The sequence below is a fragment of the Salmo salar genome, chromosome 01 (genome assembly GCF_965601325.2).
Source record: "Salmo salar chromosome 01, fSalSal1, whole genome shotgun sequence".
Lineage (NCBI taxonomy): Eukaryota > Metazoa > Chordata > Actinopteri > Salmoniformes > Salmonidae > Salmo > Salmo salar.
The window spans coordinates 59,638,638-59,659,478 of record NC_138291.1 but is presented as its reverse complement, the minus strand read 5'-3'; the positions used below and the strand labels follow the sequence as shown (position 1 = coordinate 59,659,478).

The 20,841-nt window shown below is 39.5% G+C and overlaps 2 protein-coding genes across 3 annotated transcripts; both read left to right on the top strand.

The window, feature by feature from the left end:
• Positions 1-1,401: 1,401 nt before the first annotated feature.
• On the top strand, positions 1,402-5,861 carry LOC106606259 (T-cell leukemia homeobox protein 1). Of its 2 annotated transcripts, none has more exons than XM_014202409.3 (3): positions 1,402-2,149; positions 3,173-3,410; positions 4,604-5,861. In XM_014202409.3, exons 1-3 carry the CDS (start codon positions 1,720-1,722, stop codon positions 4,812-4,814), a joined length of 879 nt encoding a protein of 292 aa, XP_014057884.1. In that variant the 5' UTR covers positions 1,402-1,719; the 3' UTR covers positions 4,815-5,861. The 2 variants fall into 2 exon arrangements, with proteins under 2 accessions (XP_014057884.1, XP_014057889.1); XM_014202414.3 differs by having other exon boundaries at positions 1,404-2,149; positions 3,209-3,410.
• Positions 5,862-8,341: 2,480 nt separating this feature from the next.
• Positions 8,342-16,789, top strand: LOC106606249 (succinate dehydrogenase assembly factor 4, mitochondrial). The gene is made up of 3 exons (XM_014202399.3): positions 8,342-8,532; positions 14,558-14,671; positions 15,903-16,789. The coding sequence occupies exons 1-3, from the start codon at positions 8,454-8,456 to the stop codon at positions 16,010-16,012; spliced, it is 303 nt and encodes a 100-aa protein (XP_014057874.1). The 5' UTR covers positions 8,342-8,453; the 3' UTR covers positions 16,013-16,789.
• The last annotated feature ends 4,052 nt before the right edge of the window (positions 16,790-20,841 follow it).

Below are 20,841 nucleotides of genomic sequence, written 5' to 3'. Positions count from 1 at the left end.
GAATACTTTAATGCTCTCGGTTAAATAATCACGTCCCTGAAGCTTTCGAGAGGAGAGAAAATCAATGACCCATATCGTTTCATTTTCATTGAATTATTTTAAAGTGTATGTTTTTGTTTGTTGAATTTCTCATTTCTTAACATTTATTAGGTGTAGATTAATAACGCATTCCAAAAACTCGCTTTGATAATTTATTGGGCTTTTATGTAGATATACTACAGGTAGCCAATTTTTATTATGTTTAACTTGAATGTTATTGAATACATAATACAAAGCCATTAATCATTTATGGCGTATAGAGATAGAGTAAGACAGTGGATATGTTGCATTAAAAATACCGAGTTTGTAGTCAAATGGTTTATACTATTTTTATTTTATTTCACGACATATTTGATAGGCATGCGGGGCGTGTGTGGGTAGCCTGAATATTTCTGTGGGGGGGGGGGGGGGGGGAGTATTGACACATGCACGCTCAGTCAATGGCTAATTAAAAAACATTCGTTTTGTAATGATGCCACTATAGGAAACATAAATAAATAATGGGGTAATTATAGGAGATGATTATAGGAGTTGAGCACGGGATATGCTTATCATGAATTGACCTCCCTTTTCCCCTGAAAGCCTAATAAACTCCTCCCGGCTGTTTAAGGCATGGATCTATTTGGCAGTATTGGATTTTAATTACATATAGGCTAGGCTACTAAGAAATATAGAATCAAGAGATGAGCCCACAATTCACAAATGAATTGAATAACTTTGGAATTACGCATGGGCCTATGCCATTAATACGTTTTATATAAAATATGAGCACATTGCAGGTCTGCTTGAAATTCATTATGATATGCAGTTAACTAAAGGTTTAGTATGCTATTAATCGATTTACTTTCTCATCTTTACTTCCTCAACAAAGTTGGCTATTTGTTTATGTTTTTCCCCAATTATAACCGAATGGGGTTTTATTGTGCGTAATGTTGTTGGGTTGCGTATTTGCTTGACCATGGACGCAGATTTGTCTCCAGTTTAATTGTGTTCCCAAGAACCACTGTCAAATGGAGACCTTTGATTAGGCCTACCTGAAATAAGTTGAACACAGAGGCCTATACCCATTTATTTATTTATGATGGATGGATGGACGGAGCTCTCGAGAGCACGTTAAACACTTTCACTGCTTGCACGGAGCTGACCACGCATCTATTTACCTTAGGTTACTTTGAGGTTTGTAAAACAGTTTTGTAATTGATGTTGTAAAAATGTACTGTACCATGAGGTGAAATGAATAGGCGACATAATATAAACATTGCCTACTTTCACAAGACTCCGCCTGGTGTTTATGAAGTGTGCCACGAGTCCATAGAGAAGGCGCGCAGCTTTCACTGAATGAGCTTGTGGCCTCTCCGTAGTGTCTTTAGCCAATTGAGTCTCGAGGCCTAAAATTGGGTCTTAATCTCGCTCTGCCTATTTGGCACTTTGATTGATGCTCTCTTACTCCAGCCGGCAAGGCTGCCTGAGCCAAAAAGGAAGAAGAAAAAAACTGACAATCGCTTTTAGTTTAGCGTCACACACATACACTCTCTCACGCACACATACAAACACATACACACTCACACACATACACTTATTAGATAACGACTGGAGCGAGAGCAGAATACGTTTTTAAGCTCCAAGATAAGGCGCACGGCGTGGAGCACCTCTGTACCTCGCGGGGGGCTCGAGGAGGCCATGGATCATATTGGAGCGCATCTCCAGCACACTCACGCCGAGCCCATCAGCTTTGGAATCGACCACATCCTCAACAATGTGGATCAGAGCTGGATGCCCGAGTCGGACTATGGACTCGGCTGCGTTGTCAGCACTGCCTACAACACCATGACGGGTAACTTCACCGGCAACAACTCTGGATATAACAGCAACGCATATGGGGTAGCCAATCTGAGCGGCACCTATAACATGAACATGGGGATGAACGTCAGTGGGAATAACGTTAACGCGGCTGGAGTCATCCGTGTGCCCGCGCACCGGCCTCTGAACAGTGGACACTCGTCCATCCCCGGTGGTATGTCCACGATACCAGGCTCGATTAACAACCTGACGGGATTTACCTTCCCCTGGATGGAGAGCAACAGAAGATACACCAAAGACAGGTTCACAGGTAGACCACCTCTAATGCACATAAAATGTGGTTGGTTGTCTGGAAATTAAATAGCAATATGCATGGCGTTGCCATGTTTATTATGAGACAATCCCCGTCATGCTATTTGTTTCTGATGTTGGTCCGTAGCCTAGTAATTTTTCCTGATGAACTCAGCTCTGAAATAATCGATAATAAATCATATGCTAGGCTACTGCTTAACACGCTGTGTAATTTCAGGAGACAATTTTAGTTGATGAACACCAATGGCTTTTACTTATTTTACTAGGCCTTTATAGCTCATAAGAAGCACCTACAATTAACAGTGACTTAGATAACGTAGCCTATGACATATGCATGCTATCGAAATAGCCTAATTTACATTTCCCAAATTGCTACAACCAAGTACAGGCTAACACTTACGCATTTTTGCTTCTTAGTGCTCCATGATTTAACATGAAAATTATCCTTCAAACTGACATTTTAAAAGTTAACTTCAAGCCTACACTCTTAGAAACAAAGTTTCTGGATAGAACCAAAAGGGGTTCTATGCTTGGTCCATGTATGGAACCGCTTAAGGTTCTATATAGAACCGAAATTGGTTCCATTTAGAAATCCGATATGAAACTCAAGGGTTCTATAAGGAACCAATTTTCAAATCAAATCATAGTTTATTGGTCACGTACACAGATTTGCATGTGTTATCGAAGGTGCAGCGAAATTCTTGTGTTTCTAGCTCCAACAGTGCAGTAATACCTAGCAATAATAATGCAAAAACAATGCACACATTTTGGTTGTGAAGAAGAACCGCTGGGGTTCAGTAGACTGTCAACAATAGGATGTTTGGTCCAGGAATTTGACATTTCATAATGAATTTGCGCTTCTTTGTGTCACGTTCGGGCATTTTAACCCTTTAATTTTCCCTGCGAGCTATAGATCTCCCCTCTGTCTGACGTTGCTTGAACTTGCTTCGCTGCTCTGTTGCTGCTCTCTTTCTGATTTTGCTGCTTGCTTTTGCCGCTATCTATCCGTCTCCCAATCCAGTGGCGCTTTCACCCCTCACTGTAACACGCCGTGTAGGTCACCCGTACCAGAACCGTACGCCCCCAAAGAAGAAAAAGCCCCGGACGTCTTTTACCCGCCTGCAGATCTGCGAGCTGGAGAAACGCTTTCACCGTCAGAAGTACCTGGCTTCCGCAGAGCGAGCGGCTTTGGCTAAGGCCCTCAAGATGACTGACGCGCAAGTCAAAACATGGTTCCAGAACAGAAGAACAAAATGGAGGTGAGATTACTGATGATTATCTGTATAGGCCACATTTAACGTAGCCTATAAGGTGTACGCTCCAGCGCGGAATGTCATGGTTTGTTTGTATGTGTGTTAGGTCTGTTGGTGCTTTTATGTATAGCATGGGCAATTTATTTACACTCCAAGAATGCTACAAACCCAACAAAAATAGCAATAGGTCTACACATTTGGGTGATGTTTGACAAATATGAACTCTAATATAATAACGCATAGAAAAGGATGTCTTTATCTATTATATGTCATTAAGTAATTGTGTGCATTTGATAACAAATATATACAACAATCCAATCGCCACACCTCTTTGTCTACCCCAGGTCGTAAATTGTATTTTACTATTGAAGTTTTCGGTTGTAAACCGTTGCATTGCGTTGATTAATGTTGACTTGCAACAGTCAAAGAAAAGACAAAGTCAGTCTTATGAGTTACATTCTGTGGCGACTAACTATATCCTATCCCACAAAAGTAGGATAATGATTATCGTAGCATATGAGTACTCTTGTAAAAGTGAACGTTTTTTTTTCAACTTTCGAAATAATGTCATTTCAGACAAAAATAATTATTTCTAAGGTCTTTATTAAAGATATTTTCTGATTAAACATATCGTGGGTAAAAGTGGAAGGCCAATTTAGCCACGTCTTTTACTCATTAAGATTGAAGATGTATTCCGTAGTCTACTGATGCAGTTAAATACATCGCTGAAATTTAAAAATAGCATATCAATCAACGATTAATTGTATGTTATATAGTCTAGGCCTAATAATAATTATTCAGTCAATGGGAGAACATAACAGCAAAATCTAAAGAAAGATTTATGCCATCAGACGAAGAGAAATGAATTGCCAAAACTGTATTTATTTCCACATAGGCTATTGTTGGCTGAGAAAAATGTCGAACATTGTGGGCAATTTGTATTTGGATATCAGCTTTTAGCCAACAAGTTAATAATGCGTAAGCAAACAATTTAACACAGTCTAATTTTGTTAAACAATGTGCTATAATCTAGGCTAATCATTATTGACTAAACGTGGTCAAATGAATCCAGAAGACATCCACTTTGTGTCAAAATGTGATGTAGGCCTCAAGGCCTGTACGCATACGACGCAGCCTGTTTTAGATATAATTTCCCTCTGACGCCTCCCAGTGTCTCTCTTGTGTCTCCGGTGTTCCAGGCGCCAGACAGCGGAAGAGAGAGAAGCAGAGCGACAGCAAGCCAACCGGATCCTCATGCAACTCCAACAGGAGGCTTTTCAGAAAACGATAAACCAACCGGCAAACCCGGACCCGCTCTGCCTGCATAACAGCTCCCTGTTTGCGCTTCAGAACCTCCAGCCGTGGACTGAAAACACCGCCAAAATCAGCAGCGTGTCCGCCTGCGAATAACAAACTCTGACCGCTTTTATTTTCTCTCATTAAAGTGATTGTAGTAATATAGTGAACAACTTTTTAAGATCATGAAGAGGACTTGAAAAAATATGACTCACGAGGACCGGATTTATCTGACACTGCCTCGAAAAAAGTTTAGGTTGATAGTGTCAGTGAACTTAAGCCACGACACGAGCTCAATAGCAACGGGCTTTTGAGTTTCAGTTTATCTGCCTGTTTTTACGTGATTTAATTTCAGAAGTTTTTATTTAACATTTTCAGTAAAACATAATCCAGTCCTAATTATGGACTACGCCTATATATATATACCTTGATATAAGTCAATAATAAGTGAGCACTTATTTTAGCACTTTCTCTAACAGGAAAACGTATAGATATTCATACCTGATCATTTGAGGAACAGGCCTAATTCAAGAAAAATGTATCGATTCGGTGGCATACATTCAGTAGCCTATCTGTGTCTCATAACAATGTTGATATTGATAACAATGGTTATAAATTAGGTTTTAGCAGTTGACTAGACGCAACCCCCTTCTCTCTGTGCAGGGAAGAAGAAGCAGTGACAATATTTGACAATTTACCATCTCATCAAGTTTCTCTCTTATAAAGTAGTAATTATCTTTTACCACATCACTCAAGCACTTATTCATTTGGATGAAACTTTATTGCAGTCTGCTATTTACCTGGTATTTGCTTAGAAATTAGTTAGCTACATACTTTACTAATTAATTATCCAATATTAGTTCTTGTTTTTATCTTTCAAACAAGCACGATGGTAGAAATATTAATATTGCCTTGAGTTTGTTGAAGTGAAAATGTTTTATTTTTTGTTAGGTAGCCTATCCAGTGTTACTATTAGCCTATCATTTCTTAATAAAAACCAGGTAAACCGCTGAATTATGCCTGTAAAATAAGATGTTATTTGTTCAATTTTCTTGTACATTAGGCTATAGTCCTCTAATAATTTCAGTTCTGGTGATCCATTTATATATATGATGACAGGCTAGAATTATAAGGCCATATAAAATCTTTTAAAATAATGAATACAGCAGTGTTGTTCTTTGTGTTTTTGTCATATTTTGTTTTAAACCAATGGTCATCATGCATTTTGGAGTGCATGGAAGCAACTACATTGCTGTGTCTGGGACAACTGATGGCCAGAACCTTCTTTGACTATAGGAACCATCCCTTGTATATCTGCCCTATTAGTCAATACCAGACCTTTAGAATGGGTGTTTCCAGCAAGTGATTGACACTGGTTGCATGATAATGATGAATGTGCATCTACAGTATGGAGTATGCGGCTCTGTACTTGTGTGTTAGTGTAACACTCCTATTGCAACTGTAAAGTGTGTGTGTGATGCTGATCTTATGCAGCTGTGTGTGTGTGTGTGTGTGTGTGTGTGTGTGTGTGTGTGTGTGTGTGTGTGTGTGTGTGGTGTGTGTGTGTGTGTGTGTGTGTGTGTGTGTGTGAGTTAGTCCAGGGCCTCTCTCCCCATGGTCAAAAAGGAATGTAGGGTAGAATTTCACCATCTACTCAGAAATATCAGCACTGCAGCATCACTTAAGTGGCTTTTCCAAAACTCCTGAAATTCCTAAACCAAGCAAGCATGCTGGCTTTCAGTTGTTTCAAAGCCCTCAAGGGAAAAAGGTGGTCAAAATGGCTGATAAGTTAAAAGAAGTGGACAAGCACAGTGAGCGGCAGATTAGAGTGAGGGCTTAGGCAACACCTTGCATTTCTTTCGTGTCCTCAGTCTTCTCATTTGTAATTTTTTTTAATCAGTATTCTTATTTGTTTTTTTCATTAAATGAAAATTATTCAGGCTTGGTTTATGCAATCAAATACATTTCCTTTGTGCATTTCAGAACTGACTAACCATGTTATTGCATTTTGACCAAGTGAGCATTTACTGCTTGTTTTCTCTGCCACAATTCCACGTTGTAACTACAATCAAACAATATTAGTGGCACAGCCACAAATATTACTCAATTCTTATTTTGCTATTATTCTGCAACCTTTTTGTAACATACTGTATGAAGTATGGATATTTCTAAACATGTCCTCTGTTTGATTTTATTGGGCTTTTCTTCTCTATAATCTGTAATGTTGCAATGCATTCATCACTACACACTCCCAATGAGCGTTAACCCTGAGTTACAGCTTAGTCTCCTGTTTCTACTACAGTAATGTATAACTCAGCCACAGTGAGTCACTGAAGCCCATGCATTTTTCATTCACCACCAGGGAAACAAAGCAGCATATCTTGAACATCATCAATTAAGAAGTTGAAACATAAATTGCAATAAACCGATCTGTGTCATGTCCTTCATGAACATTGCTACAATTCATTTGCAATAAATCCTATTGATTTATGAATAGGACTGTATGAGTCAAATTAGCTACAGTATAATCTCTTGTCGTCTAGACCCAGATGAATCACTGTACCATGCAAAGCCATAAATCATTGTGTAGCCTATGTCTCTGAATTTAAAATGTATGAATGGAGCAAGGTTCTTTTTAATTTAGAACTGCATGTAAAATAAGTAGTTTATTGCAGACGTTATCCTGCAATCATTGTTTAATCATAGTCATGAACAGAATAGGGCAATTTGTATGTTACAAATTTGTATTAAATGATTTTGTATCATTTGTAGTATTTGTCTCATGGTTTTGTATTTGAAAAATGTTTGGCTCTTCTAACCCATTAGTTGTCTTTTTTGAAATATAAGAAGAGACTAAATATTGTCCATAAAAGGATAACACCTGAAACCCCACCTCTTTAAGGAATAGGATAAAGTAATCCTTCTACCCCCCCCCCCCCCCCCCCCCCAAAAAAAAAAAAGATATAGATGTACTATTGTAAAGTGGTTGTTCCACTGGATATCATAAGGTGAATGCACCAATTTGTAACAAGGCTTTATTTTCTCATCTCCTCTGGACCACTAATTGGTGGATTGATAGGTTACATCATACTTCTTCCACACTTCACTGTTTTTAGTGATAAAGGATCCAAGGAAAGCAAGAAAACCCATGGGAAACATCAATCTGTGTGTGTCACAAATAGTCATGCCAAAAAAAATATACTTTTTGCTCATATGCACACATGCATACAATTTATAAGGAGAAGAACATAGACCCATGACTTCTCCAACAGACATTCATAATGATGTTATATCACGTTCTGCATCCAGAAGACATGATGATGAAAGCACTTACACAGGGACATACCGGTGGTGCTAGGTTGTGTTGTGTACAAGGCAGCATCTTATCCCAATGCCTGATTGATGGTTGGTGCTATCCGGGATCCTTAGGACGTCCCAACTCTGACCCAATTGAAGTTAACATTTTAAATGGTTAAGGTTAGAGTTAGGTAAGGGGTAGGGTAAGAGTAGAGGTCAAGGTTAGGATTTAGGGTATGGACGTCCCAAGGATTCTGTTTGCACTGCATCCTGATTGACTCACACCTTTTACTTTGGCTCGCCCTAGTGTCCATACGTAGTTACTGCAGAGTTCATTTTGTCGCAATATGATGACGTTCCAGACGTCATTAATGCTTGCCAAAACACCATAAAGTTGTGTAAATGACTGTTTGACCTTTCTTAACAAGCCAGTGTATCCAGCTAACGGCAAGGAACATGTCTCTTCTACGCGTATGTGCTTCTACATCGATTTTTCGTGCGACCCAAGGGTTATTCATGGAGTCTGCTTTTACAGGTGCGTGTCTTAACTCGAAGAGTGTCGTTTCTCAAAGCGACTACCCACAATGTGCGCATGCTTGCTAGCTAGAAAGGTAAACAACAACGTTTATTTGTCACGTGCAAAATATACAGCAGGTGTAATTAGTACAGTGAAACTCTTATTTGCAAGTTCTTCCTCAGCAATGTAGGACTGTGTGTGTGTGGGGCAGTGCTAGAGGCGTCACTACAGACCTTTCCAATTTTGCCAGTGTAAGCACATGCGACCGACCGGCTCGATTCGGTCTTATGTAGTAACATTTAAAAAAGTTTATTTTTTTTACATTGGATAAAAGTAGAGACTCAGAGCTAGAAAATGGTATATCATACACAACAGTTGAGCTACAATTAAGTAATTCTGCTTTGAAAGTTGATCAACTTTTGAGAAAATGGCCCTTTAATGTTTTGGTATCTACTGGCGAGGTCTTTGTCTACACCCATTCAGCGTCTTTCACACAAGTTTTCGCCCCACCCATTTCTTAAAACTAAAATCTGTTTTGTACTACGGGTGGGTTTGTAAATTTAATCTGGAGTGTTCATAAACACAGAACGTTGTCAGCTTGACCATTTGTAAATTCAGAGCATTTCCCCCTCGGAACGTTTTGGACGCTCTGGCTGAAAAGTAGGGTTGATCTGAGCGTTTTGACCTAACAGCAGACAAGCACCCAAGCTAATGTTGGCTAGCTTGCTAGCTACTTTCAGACACAAATGAGAGAACAGCTCGCTCTGACCATTTTACTCCACCTAGCAGAGCTGGTTAGGCTGTTCTTTTATGTATCCAAAGCGTTGGTGACTGCAGCTGTGCTGCTGGCAACAATTTAATTATGCTTTTTTGCCAACGTTTACTGACACCGGGTGACGCGTTCGTAAATTCGTCAGTTATTCTGCACACTCAGATGAGAGTGCTCTGAAATTGGAATAGATTGCCAGAGCAAATTTACCAGCTACATCTATCGACAATTGTCGCAGTGACATCATAACATTCTATTGAAATAGTTACTTGCACAGCGAAGTCTTTTGTTTAGACATGTAGCTAGCAAGCTAAACAATGAACCATAATCCCAACTCATAACGTTACTACCCTGCATGAATCTGCAGGTAGCTAACCAACCATGTTCAATGTTAGCTAGCTAACATTAGACTGTAACTAGAAATGCAAATGGCTCTTAGATACGAATAATATTACTACACAGATCATATACGTAACGTTAGCTAGCTAGCCAGCCGGCTAACATTAGCTAGCTAGCTAACAGTACACTTGAAATGGAAATTACTTTCAGACAAAATTAGAAATGTGTAATATCTAAAAATGTAGCTAGCTAGACTCTTACGGATGACATGGTTGCCCTTAGTTTGAAGATGTAATCTGGAGACAGGTGTTTTCAACAGCCTTCTGTGTGTTCTGTTTTTGACTGTCTGCATATTTGCAATGAAATGTCAGAATTTTCTCCATCTCCTTAGCTATCATATTCTAATTACACAGATTTAAAAAATCAGTCCTCCAGAAAGTGGAGCGCAACACTTATACAGTTTTACTAGGTGATATCTTTAAAAAAAACAGTGTTGGAAAGGATTACCTACACATACTGACCAGCTCATATTATAGCCAGAAGCATGCTACATGGCAGACCAATCCGAATTCGTCTCTCGGCATGTCCAGCCCACTCATTATCTCAGCCAATCATAGCTAGTGGGAAGGTTGCTTTCTTTTTCTTTGGCTGAACCAATTAGGCTCGTAATTTAACCATTTTATTTGTATTTACAGTTGGCATACAAGTTTGTTATTAAGGCACATGAAAGCTCAAATGTTCCTGAAGGCATTTCTGTCAAAGAAGCATTTTGATTAAGAAAAAAAGCGTTTACGTTCAAATGTCTCTCCTATGAAGTAGTGACGCAAGACATGCGTCTAGTTTCCTGAAAAAAGTCACATATTTAAAATCTTATATGCCTACTTGGGGTCTTTGAAAATGAATTGAGGCTATATATTTTTGCAGCCATTCATGGACAGTTTTGAATATCATACAAATAAGCATTGGATATTAAATATTGAAATATAGGAGTCAAATATCATTTGACATTTCAGTATTGTGCACATGCTAGGCAGAGATGGTAGGGGTACTCACAACTCATTTTGTCTATGTAGAGTAGGGTTGCACATTTTGGGGAATATTCAGAGGAGGAAACTTTCCGTGGGAGTTAACGGGAATATATGGGAATTAATGGAAATATATGCAAATTAATATTAATACCATTTAAATGTAATGTTTTTTGCAATGGATATATTTACCATATCATATTGAGATTGAAACATAAACCTTTTACCTTATCATAAGTAGACATAATTGCAAATGATTAAATCCTTCCAATAGAAATTTAAAAAACAATTTAGTTACGAATTGAACTTTAATTAAATGAGTTGACTCTTCACATGGGATGATTTCACTGAACAACAGATGGGAATATTGAATGATCCCCAATGATCCATCGCATCTCCCAAAAATGTTTTCAACATACATCTGTAAAATGATAGTCTAGAAACTAAAGCTTCGGTTGTCTTCCTCTCAAGCTTCGGCTGTCTTCCTCTCAGACTTCCATGTCTTCTCCCTGGACTTCCACAATGTCCACCTCTTGAACATCAGACTCTGAGGCCTCATCTACACTGTCTCTTTCCAAACTTGTTGAGGATGGCTCGTTGTCAGGCTCAAAAAGCCTCAAATTAGCCCGGATGGTCACCAATTTTTCAAGCCTTGTATTGCTCAGCCTGTTGCATGATTTAGTGTGTGTGTTCCCAAACAAGGACCAGTTGCGCTCTGAGGCGACTGATGTTGGTGGGATTTGGAGGATGATGGAGGCAACAGGGGAAAGAGCCTCAGATCCACAAAGTCCCTTCCACCAGGTGGCTGATGAGATATGTTGGCATGACTGCCATTTTGTATCTCCATCCCAAAGCCCTTGCTTGGAAGTGTACTTCGCCAGACTGCCAAGAACCTTGCCCTCATCCAGGCCAAGGTGGTGAGACACGGTACTGATGACACCATTGTTGATCTCTGCACCAGACATGATGCTCTTGCCAGCATACTTGGGGTCCAACATGTACGCTGCAGTGTGTATGGGCTTCAGGCAGAAGTCATCACGCTTTTTTATACATTTCAGAACTGCAGTTTCCTCTGCTTGGAGCAACAGTGAAGTGGGCAGGACAGTATGGATGTATTCTCTTACATCTGCAAGCAGAGTCTAACATCAGACAGGATGGCATTGTCTCCCTCAATCTGTGCATAGGTTTCAGGGTGCTTACCACTCTTTCCCAAAATACATCATCCAGGAGGATCCTCTTGATGGGGCTGTGCATGTCGGCAGACTGTGATATGGCCGTTTCTTGGAGAGACTCCTTCCCCCCCAGGAGACTGATGACAACACCATCCCAACTGGTGTTGCTGGACAGCTTCAATGTGGTGCTCTTATGCTTCTCACTTTGCTTAGTGAGGTAGATTGCTGCTCTAACTTGATGACCCTTCACATACCTAACCTTTTCCTTGGCGCTCTTGTTTACAGTGCCATGATGTCCTTGAGGAGCAGATTCAATGCATGAGCAGCACAGCCAATGGGTGTGATGTGAGGGTAGGACTCCTCCACTTTAGACCAGCAGCCTTCGTGTTTGTAGCATTGTCTCTCACCAGTGCAAATACCTTTTGTGGTCCAAGGTCACTGATGACTGGCTTCAGCTCATCTGCAATGTAGAGACTGGTGTGTCTGTTGTCCCTTGTGTCTGTGCTCTTGTAGAATTATAATTATTTTTATTCTTTTTTTTTTTCACCTTTATTTATCCAGGTAGTTAAATAAATTGTTCTCATTTATAACTGCGACCTGGCCAAGATAAAGCAAAGCAGTGCGACACAAACAACAACACAGAGTTACACATGGAATAAACAAAACATACAGTCAAAAACACAATAGATAAAAAGTCTATATACAGTGTGGTTGAGAATACTGGTTGACTGGTGGAGATGATGTAGTTAATTATTCCTTGCACACAAACATTCGACCACCCATCAGAGATGATTGCAAAACAGTCTGCTTTCTCTATGATTTCCTTGACCTTCACTTGAACTCTGAACTCTGCATCCAGCAAATGAGTAGATAAAGCATGTCTGGTTGGAGGGGTGTATGCTGAGCAAAGAACGTTCAGAAATCTCTTCCAATACACATTGCCTGTGAGCATCAGAGGTGTACCAGTTACATACACAGCTCGAGCAAGACATTCATCAGAATTTCTCTGACTACGTTCCTCCATTGAGTCAAAAAAAACTTTGATTCCAGGAGGACCGTGAGCTGTTGATATCGATAAGGTGTCTGATTCATAATTTTCACCTCGAATAGAAGTAGAGGGACTTTTGTCAGAGGTTGCTTGTTGTGAGCGCTGAGGGAACTTTATGCACTTGGCCAGATGATTCTGCATCTTTGTTGCATTCTTCACATATGATTTGGCACAGTATTTGCAAATGTACTCAGCTTTTCCTTCTACGTTAGCTGCAGTGAAATGTCTCCATACATCATATTGTGCCCGTGGCAAAAATGAGTTTAAAAAACCCTAATACAATTCCATGTACAGGTAAATAGTTAAGCAGTTAGATTAAACAACTCCTTTGTTAGAAATATTAAAAAATTAAACATGTATGGAAACAGGTGGCAAAAACTAACTAGCAGAAATTGTTAACACGTTAGAAATGATTTAAACACACTTTGCTGTAGGCTACTATTTACTAGTTAACAAAAGATCATGTATGTCGTATGAAATATATTCACCCCAACCAGGTAGTAATCAAAACTTACCAGAAAGCAGGTAGTCCTTGGCTCAGACAGTGTAGTAGTGTGGGCTCAATATTATCTCATTAGTGTGCAAGATCTTGAGAATCAGCTGTACATGTGATGGAAGAATGTACTGTGCATGCAGAGGGTTGCAATTCCATTGAATTGGGGATAGTTTAACCAAAATATGCCACGAGACCTAGAATTGCCTTATGTGCATCCCACAAAAAAAGGTTCACTGTTATAAGCTAACTTTTTTTTGATGAATTTAAGCGAAATTACCCAAATTCCCTGGCTTAACATACCAAGGAAAATATTCTGAAAAATTCCCGGAAATTTACCGGAAGGTTTCCGACCCTTTGCAACCATAATTTAGAGTAAGATAATGGCAAGGATCTTCAACTAGTAGGCATAAACCTTCTGAATATTGGTATTCATTGGATTTTTCTTGAAGGTTGGGTGCTTTTTAAGAAATGAATTGTTGTAACAAGGAGGAGGCCAACCCTTCTGGAGAGCAAGCAGGATTTTCTTCCAGACCTATTTTTAAAGGGAGAGTTCACCCACATTTAAAAAATTGTGTCCATACCTTGAAAGCAGTCTATGGACAAGGAGACTGCGATCTGATTTGGTTACCCACTGCCATTGACATTAAAATGTTACTTTAAATTTCATCCCCCAAAGATCTCAAAGTAGCAGTCATTGAATTGTGTGTTCATTTAATGTTCAAAGCATCCTGAATACACCTGACCTGTTTTTAATTTTAAAAAATTCCACCCTGGTTCTGCGCCTAAGCCATGTCACAATACGTAGAATTGCAGGAAATTTGCTTTAAAACGGTAACGTTTTCCATCTAGGGGTTGTGCCAGCGGGCAATGAAATTCACATGGCAAATCTCACTCCAAGCTTTTTTCAAAAGTAGTCAGCCCTGGTACAATGATTCTCTATGCTATACTTGCTTGTTTTGTCACAAACTGAAATTAGGTGAACTATTTTAAGTCAGGAAATGGTTCCTACACTCACACACATAATCTGTTTAGAAAATCTACACCAAGCGATTTAATACCCTTCAAGCCACCTGTTAAACGATCATCTCATGTTGATATGTAAAAATCATCTCAAAATATCGACACAAATGTATCTTCTAGGTTAGGTATGAAGTGGTTAATGCCTGAGCTGTAATGTTGTTCTCTTGTGTAAAGGATGCTTGCGGACTGCAAGTGGAGCAGCGAAGGACAAGGAGCCACTGCGCAAGGCCAAAACCCCCCAGGGCCGCTTTGACATGAACGATGAGAAGACAAAGGATCCCCTTGAAAGTAGGACAAATACACTGTTTTTGTGTATATTAATACAACAATTTCAAAGATTTTAATGAGTTACAGTTCATATAAGGAAAGCAGTCAATTGAAATGAATTCATTAGGCCCTAAACTATGGATTTCACATAACTAGGAATACAGGTATGCATCTGATGGTCACAGATGCCTTAATAAAAAATAAAAAGTAGGAATGTGCATCAGTAAACAGTCAGAATCTGGTCACCATCTGGTGTCACCACCACGTGGTCTGCGGTTATGAGGCTGGTTGGATGTATTGCCAAATTCTCTAAAATGACAGAGTCTAATGTTCGCTGGCAGCTTCATTAAATAGTACCTGCAAAACACCAGTCTCAACAGCAACAGTGAAGAGGCGACTCCGCAATGCTGGCCTTCGAGGCCGAGTTGCAAAGAAAAAGCCATATCTCAGACTGGCCAATAAAAATGAAAGATTAAGATGGTCAAAAGAACAGACACTGGACAGAGGAACTCTGCCTAGAAGGTCAGCATCCCAGAGTCGCCTCTTCACTGTTGATGGTGAGACTGCTGTTTTGTGGGTACTATTTAATGAAGCTGCCAGTTGAGGACTTGTGAGGCGTCTGTTTCTCAAACTAGACACTAATGTACTTGTCCTCTTGCTCAGTTGTGCACCGGGGCCTCCCACTCCTCTTTCTATGCTGATGCTCCAGATACTCAACTAGTCTAAAGAAGGCCAGTTTTATTGCTTCTTTAATCAGAATAACAGTTTTCATCTGTGCTAACATAATGGCAAAAGGGTTTTCTAATGATCAATTAGCCTTTTAAAATGATAAACTTGGATTAGATAAAACAACGTGCCATTGGAACACAGGAGTGATGGTTGCTGATAATGGGCCTCTGTACACCTATGTAGATTTTCCATTAAAAATCAGCCATTTCCAGCTACAATAGTCATTTACAACATTAACAATGTCTACACTGTATTTCTGATCAACTTGATGTTATTTTAATGGACAAGAAATGTGCTTTTCTTTCAAAAACAAGGACATTTCTAAGTGACCCCAAACTTTTCAACGGTAGTATATGTAAATGTGATATTTCAGTTTTTACAAAATGTGGAAAAAGTCAGGGGGTCTGAATACTTTCCGACTGCACTGTATATTCACTATGTCACAGATAAGGCAAAAGGTTGCAGATACCTTCTAGGATGCTCCATTACCTCTCACACTAATCATTCCCCATTGATTTACCAGAGTTCCCTGATGATGTGAACCCAGCCACTAAGGAGCAGGGGGGGCCCCGAGGCCCAGAACCCACGCGCTACGGGGACTGGGAGAGGAAGGGCCGCTGTGTTGACTTCTAGCTTCCATTCCTGGTATATTACACATGCGATGTGGACATACCTTAGCTATAACTTATGCATCTATGTCTGAGGATTGTTGTGCAAGAGACCAGGAATAGTGCACCATACTGAATCAGGCTGGACTATTTCCTTTTTATGGTGCAATACTCACTTTGCACACTGATATTGTCTTTGTTGAAATTGATAATGATGATGATGATGATGATGATCTAGTGAACAGTAGAGGCTGCTGAGGGAGGATGGCTCATAATGGCTGAAATGAAGTGAATGGAATGACCCCCCCCCCCCCCCCCCCCCCCCCCCCAAAAAAAGAAAAAGCTGTTTGATTCCATTCTGAACCATTTTATGAGCCGTCCTCCTCAGCAACCTCCACTGCAGTGGCGGTTCTAGACCATTTCAACTGGGGGGGCCAAGCTGGGGCCAGTTGTACTGATAGAGGGGCCAGTTACATTACACGTTATTGTTGTCATATCATTTTCTTCACTGCATTGCAGGCATTAGCAGGCAAAAGACTATGTTCCGCTTTGCCACTGTCTAATAACTGATGTAAAAAAAAAAAAGAACGATATCAAAAATGTGTTATGTAAAAATGATTTCATACTCCACATTTAGGGGAGCCACAAGGGGGTCCAAAATGATTGTCACAGGGGCACTGGCCCCCCCCCTGGGCCCCCGCAGAACCGCTAGTGCTCCACTGATGGTGAACGATTGTCATGCAAGGTTATTGCTTCCTGTACAGAGATGTCAATGTTGTGAATAAATGCAATGTAAAAAATTCTGGAGATTACTCTGGCATGTTATCGCTTTTTGATGTATGCTCATGATATTGAGAGTCCTCTACAATGCCTCTGATCGTCAGTATTCCTACATTAGGCCATGTCTCCTTTCACTCTACTCCCTTTCTCTTTCCTGTCTCTCGGTTGTTTTATTGATTCTATGCGTACTGTACAATGAAGGGAAGCGCTCCAGCTCAGCGACACTCAACAGGCAACCACATGACGTCCTGACCTGAGCTGCTCTTCTACGTCTTGTCTGACTGGCACACCCTTACCCTGTAACATGTACTCAACAAATGTATAAATGCAACATGCAACAATTTAAAAGATTTGAGTTACAGTTCATTGAAGGAAATCGGTCAATTGAAATTTCGTTATTTTGATTTCCGAGTCAAACCACAAAATGGAAAATCACATTTTTGTTTTTTGTCTCTGAATTGTAAAATCGGAAATTTACTTGTATCCTCATTTATTGTCAAAATTGGATATGGAATAACAGAAAACAAACATTTATTCAATTTTATTTTTTTGTTTTGTTCATACTCTGAAGTACACACAAGCTCAGATTATTCAGGGAGTTTAGGGGGTGTGTTTACAGCCATGGTTGGCACAACAAAGAAAGGATTAGATTGTGTGACAGGAAGACAGAAAATACTGTTAGCTAAGATGCAGAACTTAGCATATCAATATAACAAACTCAACCACAACTGAACTGTTACAAGATGAAGCTGCCCGGCCAGAGCTACCTGCCGCAGAAAGGTCAAATTTCTTAATTACTTTCTGTAGCGAACTTTGCTAGATCTTTTGTCGGTTGATGGTGTTTATTGACTGAGTAATAATGAACAACAGTTAGTTTAAATGGTTACCTAGCTATGGAAAGTGCCAGATAACTTAGCTATTGCTTACACATACAACAATATCCAGTTAAACTGTAGTCAGTGCTGATGTATCTATTTGTGTGTGAGTTCTGAATGTATGGCATCTCAGCAGATCATCAGCCATTACAGTAAGTTAAAATAAGCCTTTTTATTGGTATGAGTATACTTCGCCAACATCCTTTCCTGCTCACTGAAGAAAGGCAGACAGGCTATACTCTTTACTCTTTAGTTGTGAACACAACCATTAATATTAAACTGGTTCTGTATCATTGATCATCAACCCCCCCACACACACACACAGCGTGTATGCACAGGTGTAGGATCTTAATTTGATCTGCCTGTTAATGAATTAAAATCCACATAATTCACATTTTCTGTTGCTGGAGGATTCTTTTCCTGCTGTGAGAAAATTATCAAATTAAGATCCTACATCTGTGCATACCCGCTGTGGGGGGGGTTGATGATCAATGATACGGAACCAGTCTAATATTAGTTGGTTACTTATTCACACACACACGACAGGACCATTCACACAGTTCAGTCACTCGGCCCTAGCCAGTGGAAATGAGGCTCTTAAGGTCCTGCATCACTGCCTCCTACAGCACCCTGATAAGAAAGAATAATCCTGGCACCATAACTATACGTCTGCATATTTCTAACCCTGCTGTACCCTACTGTGCTGAGACAATGTGACTAGACTTATCTCGCTCTCTCTTTCTATCAAGGATACATTAGGGGAAGTTGTTTTAATGGTGGCACCAATCTCATGCTGCCAGGCCTTGCTTTACCCCCCTTTACCCCCCCCCCCCTCCCTCCATGCTAAACTTGTCTCACTCTTGTTCAGCTGCCCTTTGATTAAATCGGTTTAATTTAATGTTTATATTTGCTTCAAGTGTAGTTTTTAGTGAAAGTTAAAAGATGGCACTTGTATGGAGGGATATGGGTGTGGGACAAGAGTGGATAGATGGGTGAAGATGGGTTTGGTTGAAGAAACTCCCAATCACCCTACCTCCCTTCCTTCTCATTTCAAGAAATACAAGGGAATGTAATTGCTGCATTTTAACTGTGATATAAAATCAAATGGTCTGTGGTAAAATATTAATAATATTTTACAGAATTAGATTTCATGATATTACTTTGTCTTTACCAGGGGTGGGGAGTAACGGATTACAAAAAAATGGTACATTACCAGCAAAAATACTGTAATCAGATTACAGATACTTTTGAAAAACTAGATGATTACTTCTAGGATTACTTTTAAACTAAGAAAGGATGTTTGCGAAAAATCTTTGACACTTCTCTGTTTTCGTAATGACATTCAAATCAGCATTGAAAAAAGGAGCAAGTTTAAGTTTGTTCCACCTGAGTGAGTCTGACCACAAGTCAGAGATCACTATGATGACACACCAAATGTGTTTGATGGATCGCGGGAAAAGAGCAGGAATAGGCTTTTTTAGGCTACAGTCCAAGCTACAGTATGTCTACCAATGATGAGACTGCTGTCGACATGCAAAGATTATCCAACTTGAATAAATGCTTGGAGGTAAGGAGGACAGCAATGGTTTAGTCTACGGTGATACAGATCTCACTTGTTATTGATATCCACATAGTGCATTGATGTGAATCACACTGCTGCTCTATCATTTAGCTATTTGCGCTTTATGGATTGTGGTTGTTGTGGATTGCTGTTCACAAATATAAATGTGTATTTGAACCCAATAATGGTTGAATTCAAGAATTTTAAGCTGCCTATCAATCATTGTTTTGAAACCAGTGGACAGACAGTGAAAAATTTGCTTTTGCAACAGCTGCACAGTGTGGATCCAAGCCTATGGAATACAAGTGGGGCTTTTTTTTCTTCAGTACTGCTTAAAGCATGCCATTCCATGAGCGCAGCATTTCTTTTTCAACTCGAATCAATGAGCCCAATCAGTCCTCCATGACAACAAAATCAGAAACAACAGACTAGGGCTGGCTAATACCTTAGTTTTGGGGTCATGCTCAGGTAAAACAATTTGGCTAATCTATACTTCCATATTTCCAAGTTCTATTCTTGAAGATCAAGGGGTATAACATTTATTGGAATGACTGGAATTCTGATAGACTTTGGTTTTTCATGTAAAGATATAATTCAATCGTATTATTATATGTAGTAGAAAGTGATGGGTTAGAAGAAGCCAACATAACCAAGCCATAAAGTAAAATGTAACATCCATATATGGCCAGCTATGTAAACTTTGACATTGATTTATTCTGCAATAGATGTCGTTCAATTGGTAACATTAATTTTTGTCTTCTTCTAATGCCTCTTAAGGGGAAAGTAATCTAAATGTAACAGAATGTAATCAGATTACGTGACTGAGTTTGGGTAATCCAAAAATGACATTACTGATTACAATTTTGGGACAGGCAACTAGTAACTGTAATGGATTACACTTAGAACGTAACCTACACAACCCTGGTCTTTACACATCTATTCACTACTAGCCAAATGCAGCAATCCACTTCAGCAAGCATTTCTTTTTTTTAAGCCTGTTTTAACATTTTACGGTAAAGCACTTTGGATGAAATGTTAAATGTGACAGCCTGTATTATTATGCTTATGTGTTGGTACTGTATGTACAATAAGGTATCCAAAATTATTATATCTGATATGGGTTGAAGTTAGCATTATTAATCATGTGTCAAGTCTCATATGGCTGAATTGTAGCGTATTTAGAGAATTAACCCCTGTGTTGTAAAAACATTCATCCACTAGATGGCAGTAATGTGCTAGCACCTTCAAAGAGGTCTGTGCAAGTTTTTCTGTTCACCCAGAATCTCTGGTGGCACAGCTAGCACTGCCTTAGACCACTGCGCCACCCGGGAGGCCTCCATTAAATATCTTAAACATATTCAGTTGGTGTGGTCTGTAACTTGTGAATATTTCCTTTTGATTGCACAAATATTCCCATTTGTTCTCTCTGCTATAAAATATAAATGTGTTTTTCAGAATTACTGCCATAGACATATACTGTATGTTAAATACTCAGGCCTGGTCGGTCATTTGTTAGTGGGCTATAGCCTCAGGTCTTTGCCTCTCAATTCTCTGACCCCTCCACTCTTTTCTAATGTGCGAGTGTCTGACTATTTAACATATGTCTGTGGCAGTAATTCTGAAAAAACATCTTTATTT

Coding starts and splice junctions, on each gene's coding strand:
- LOC106606259 (XM_014202409.3), top strand. CDS start 1,720: ATGGATCATATTGGAGCGCATCTCCAGCACACTCACGCCGAGCCCATC. Junction 2,150..3,172: donor CACCAAAGACAGGTTCACAG/GTAGACCACCTC, acceptor CTCCCAATCCAG/TGGCGCTTTCACCCCTCACT. Junction 3,411..4,603: donor AACAGAAGAACAAAATGGAG/GTGAGATTACTG, acceptor CCGGTGTTCCAG/GCGCCAGACAGCGGAAGAGA.
- LOC106606249 (XM_014202399.3), top strand. CDS start 8,454: ATGTCTCTTCTACGCGTATGTGCTTCTACATCGATTTTTCGTGCGACC. Junction 8,533..14,557: donor CATGGAGTCTGCTTTTACAG/GTGCGTGTCTTA, acceptor TCTTGTGTAAAG/GATGCTTGCGGACTGCAAGT. Junction 14,672..15,902: donor GACAAAGGATCCCCTTGAAA/GTAGGACAAATA, acceptor TTGATTTACCAG/AGTTCCCTGATGATGTGAAC.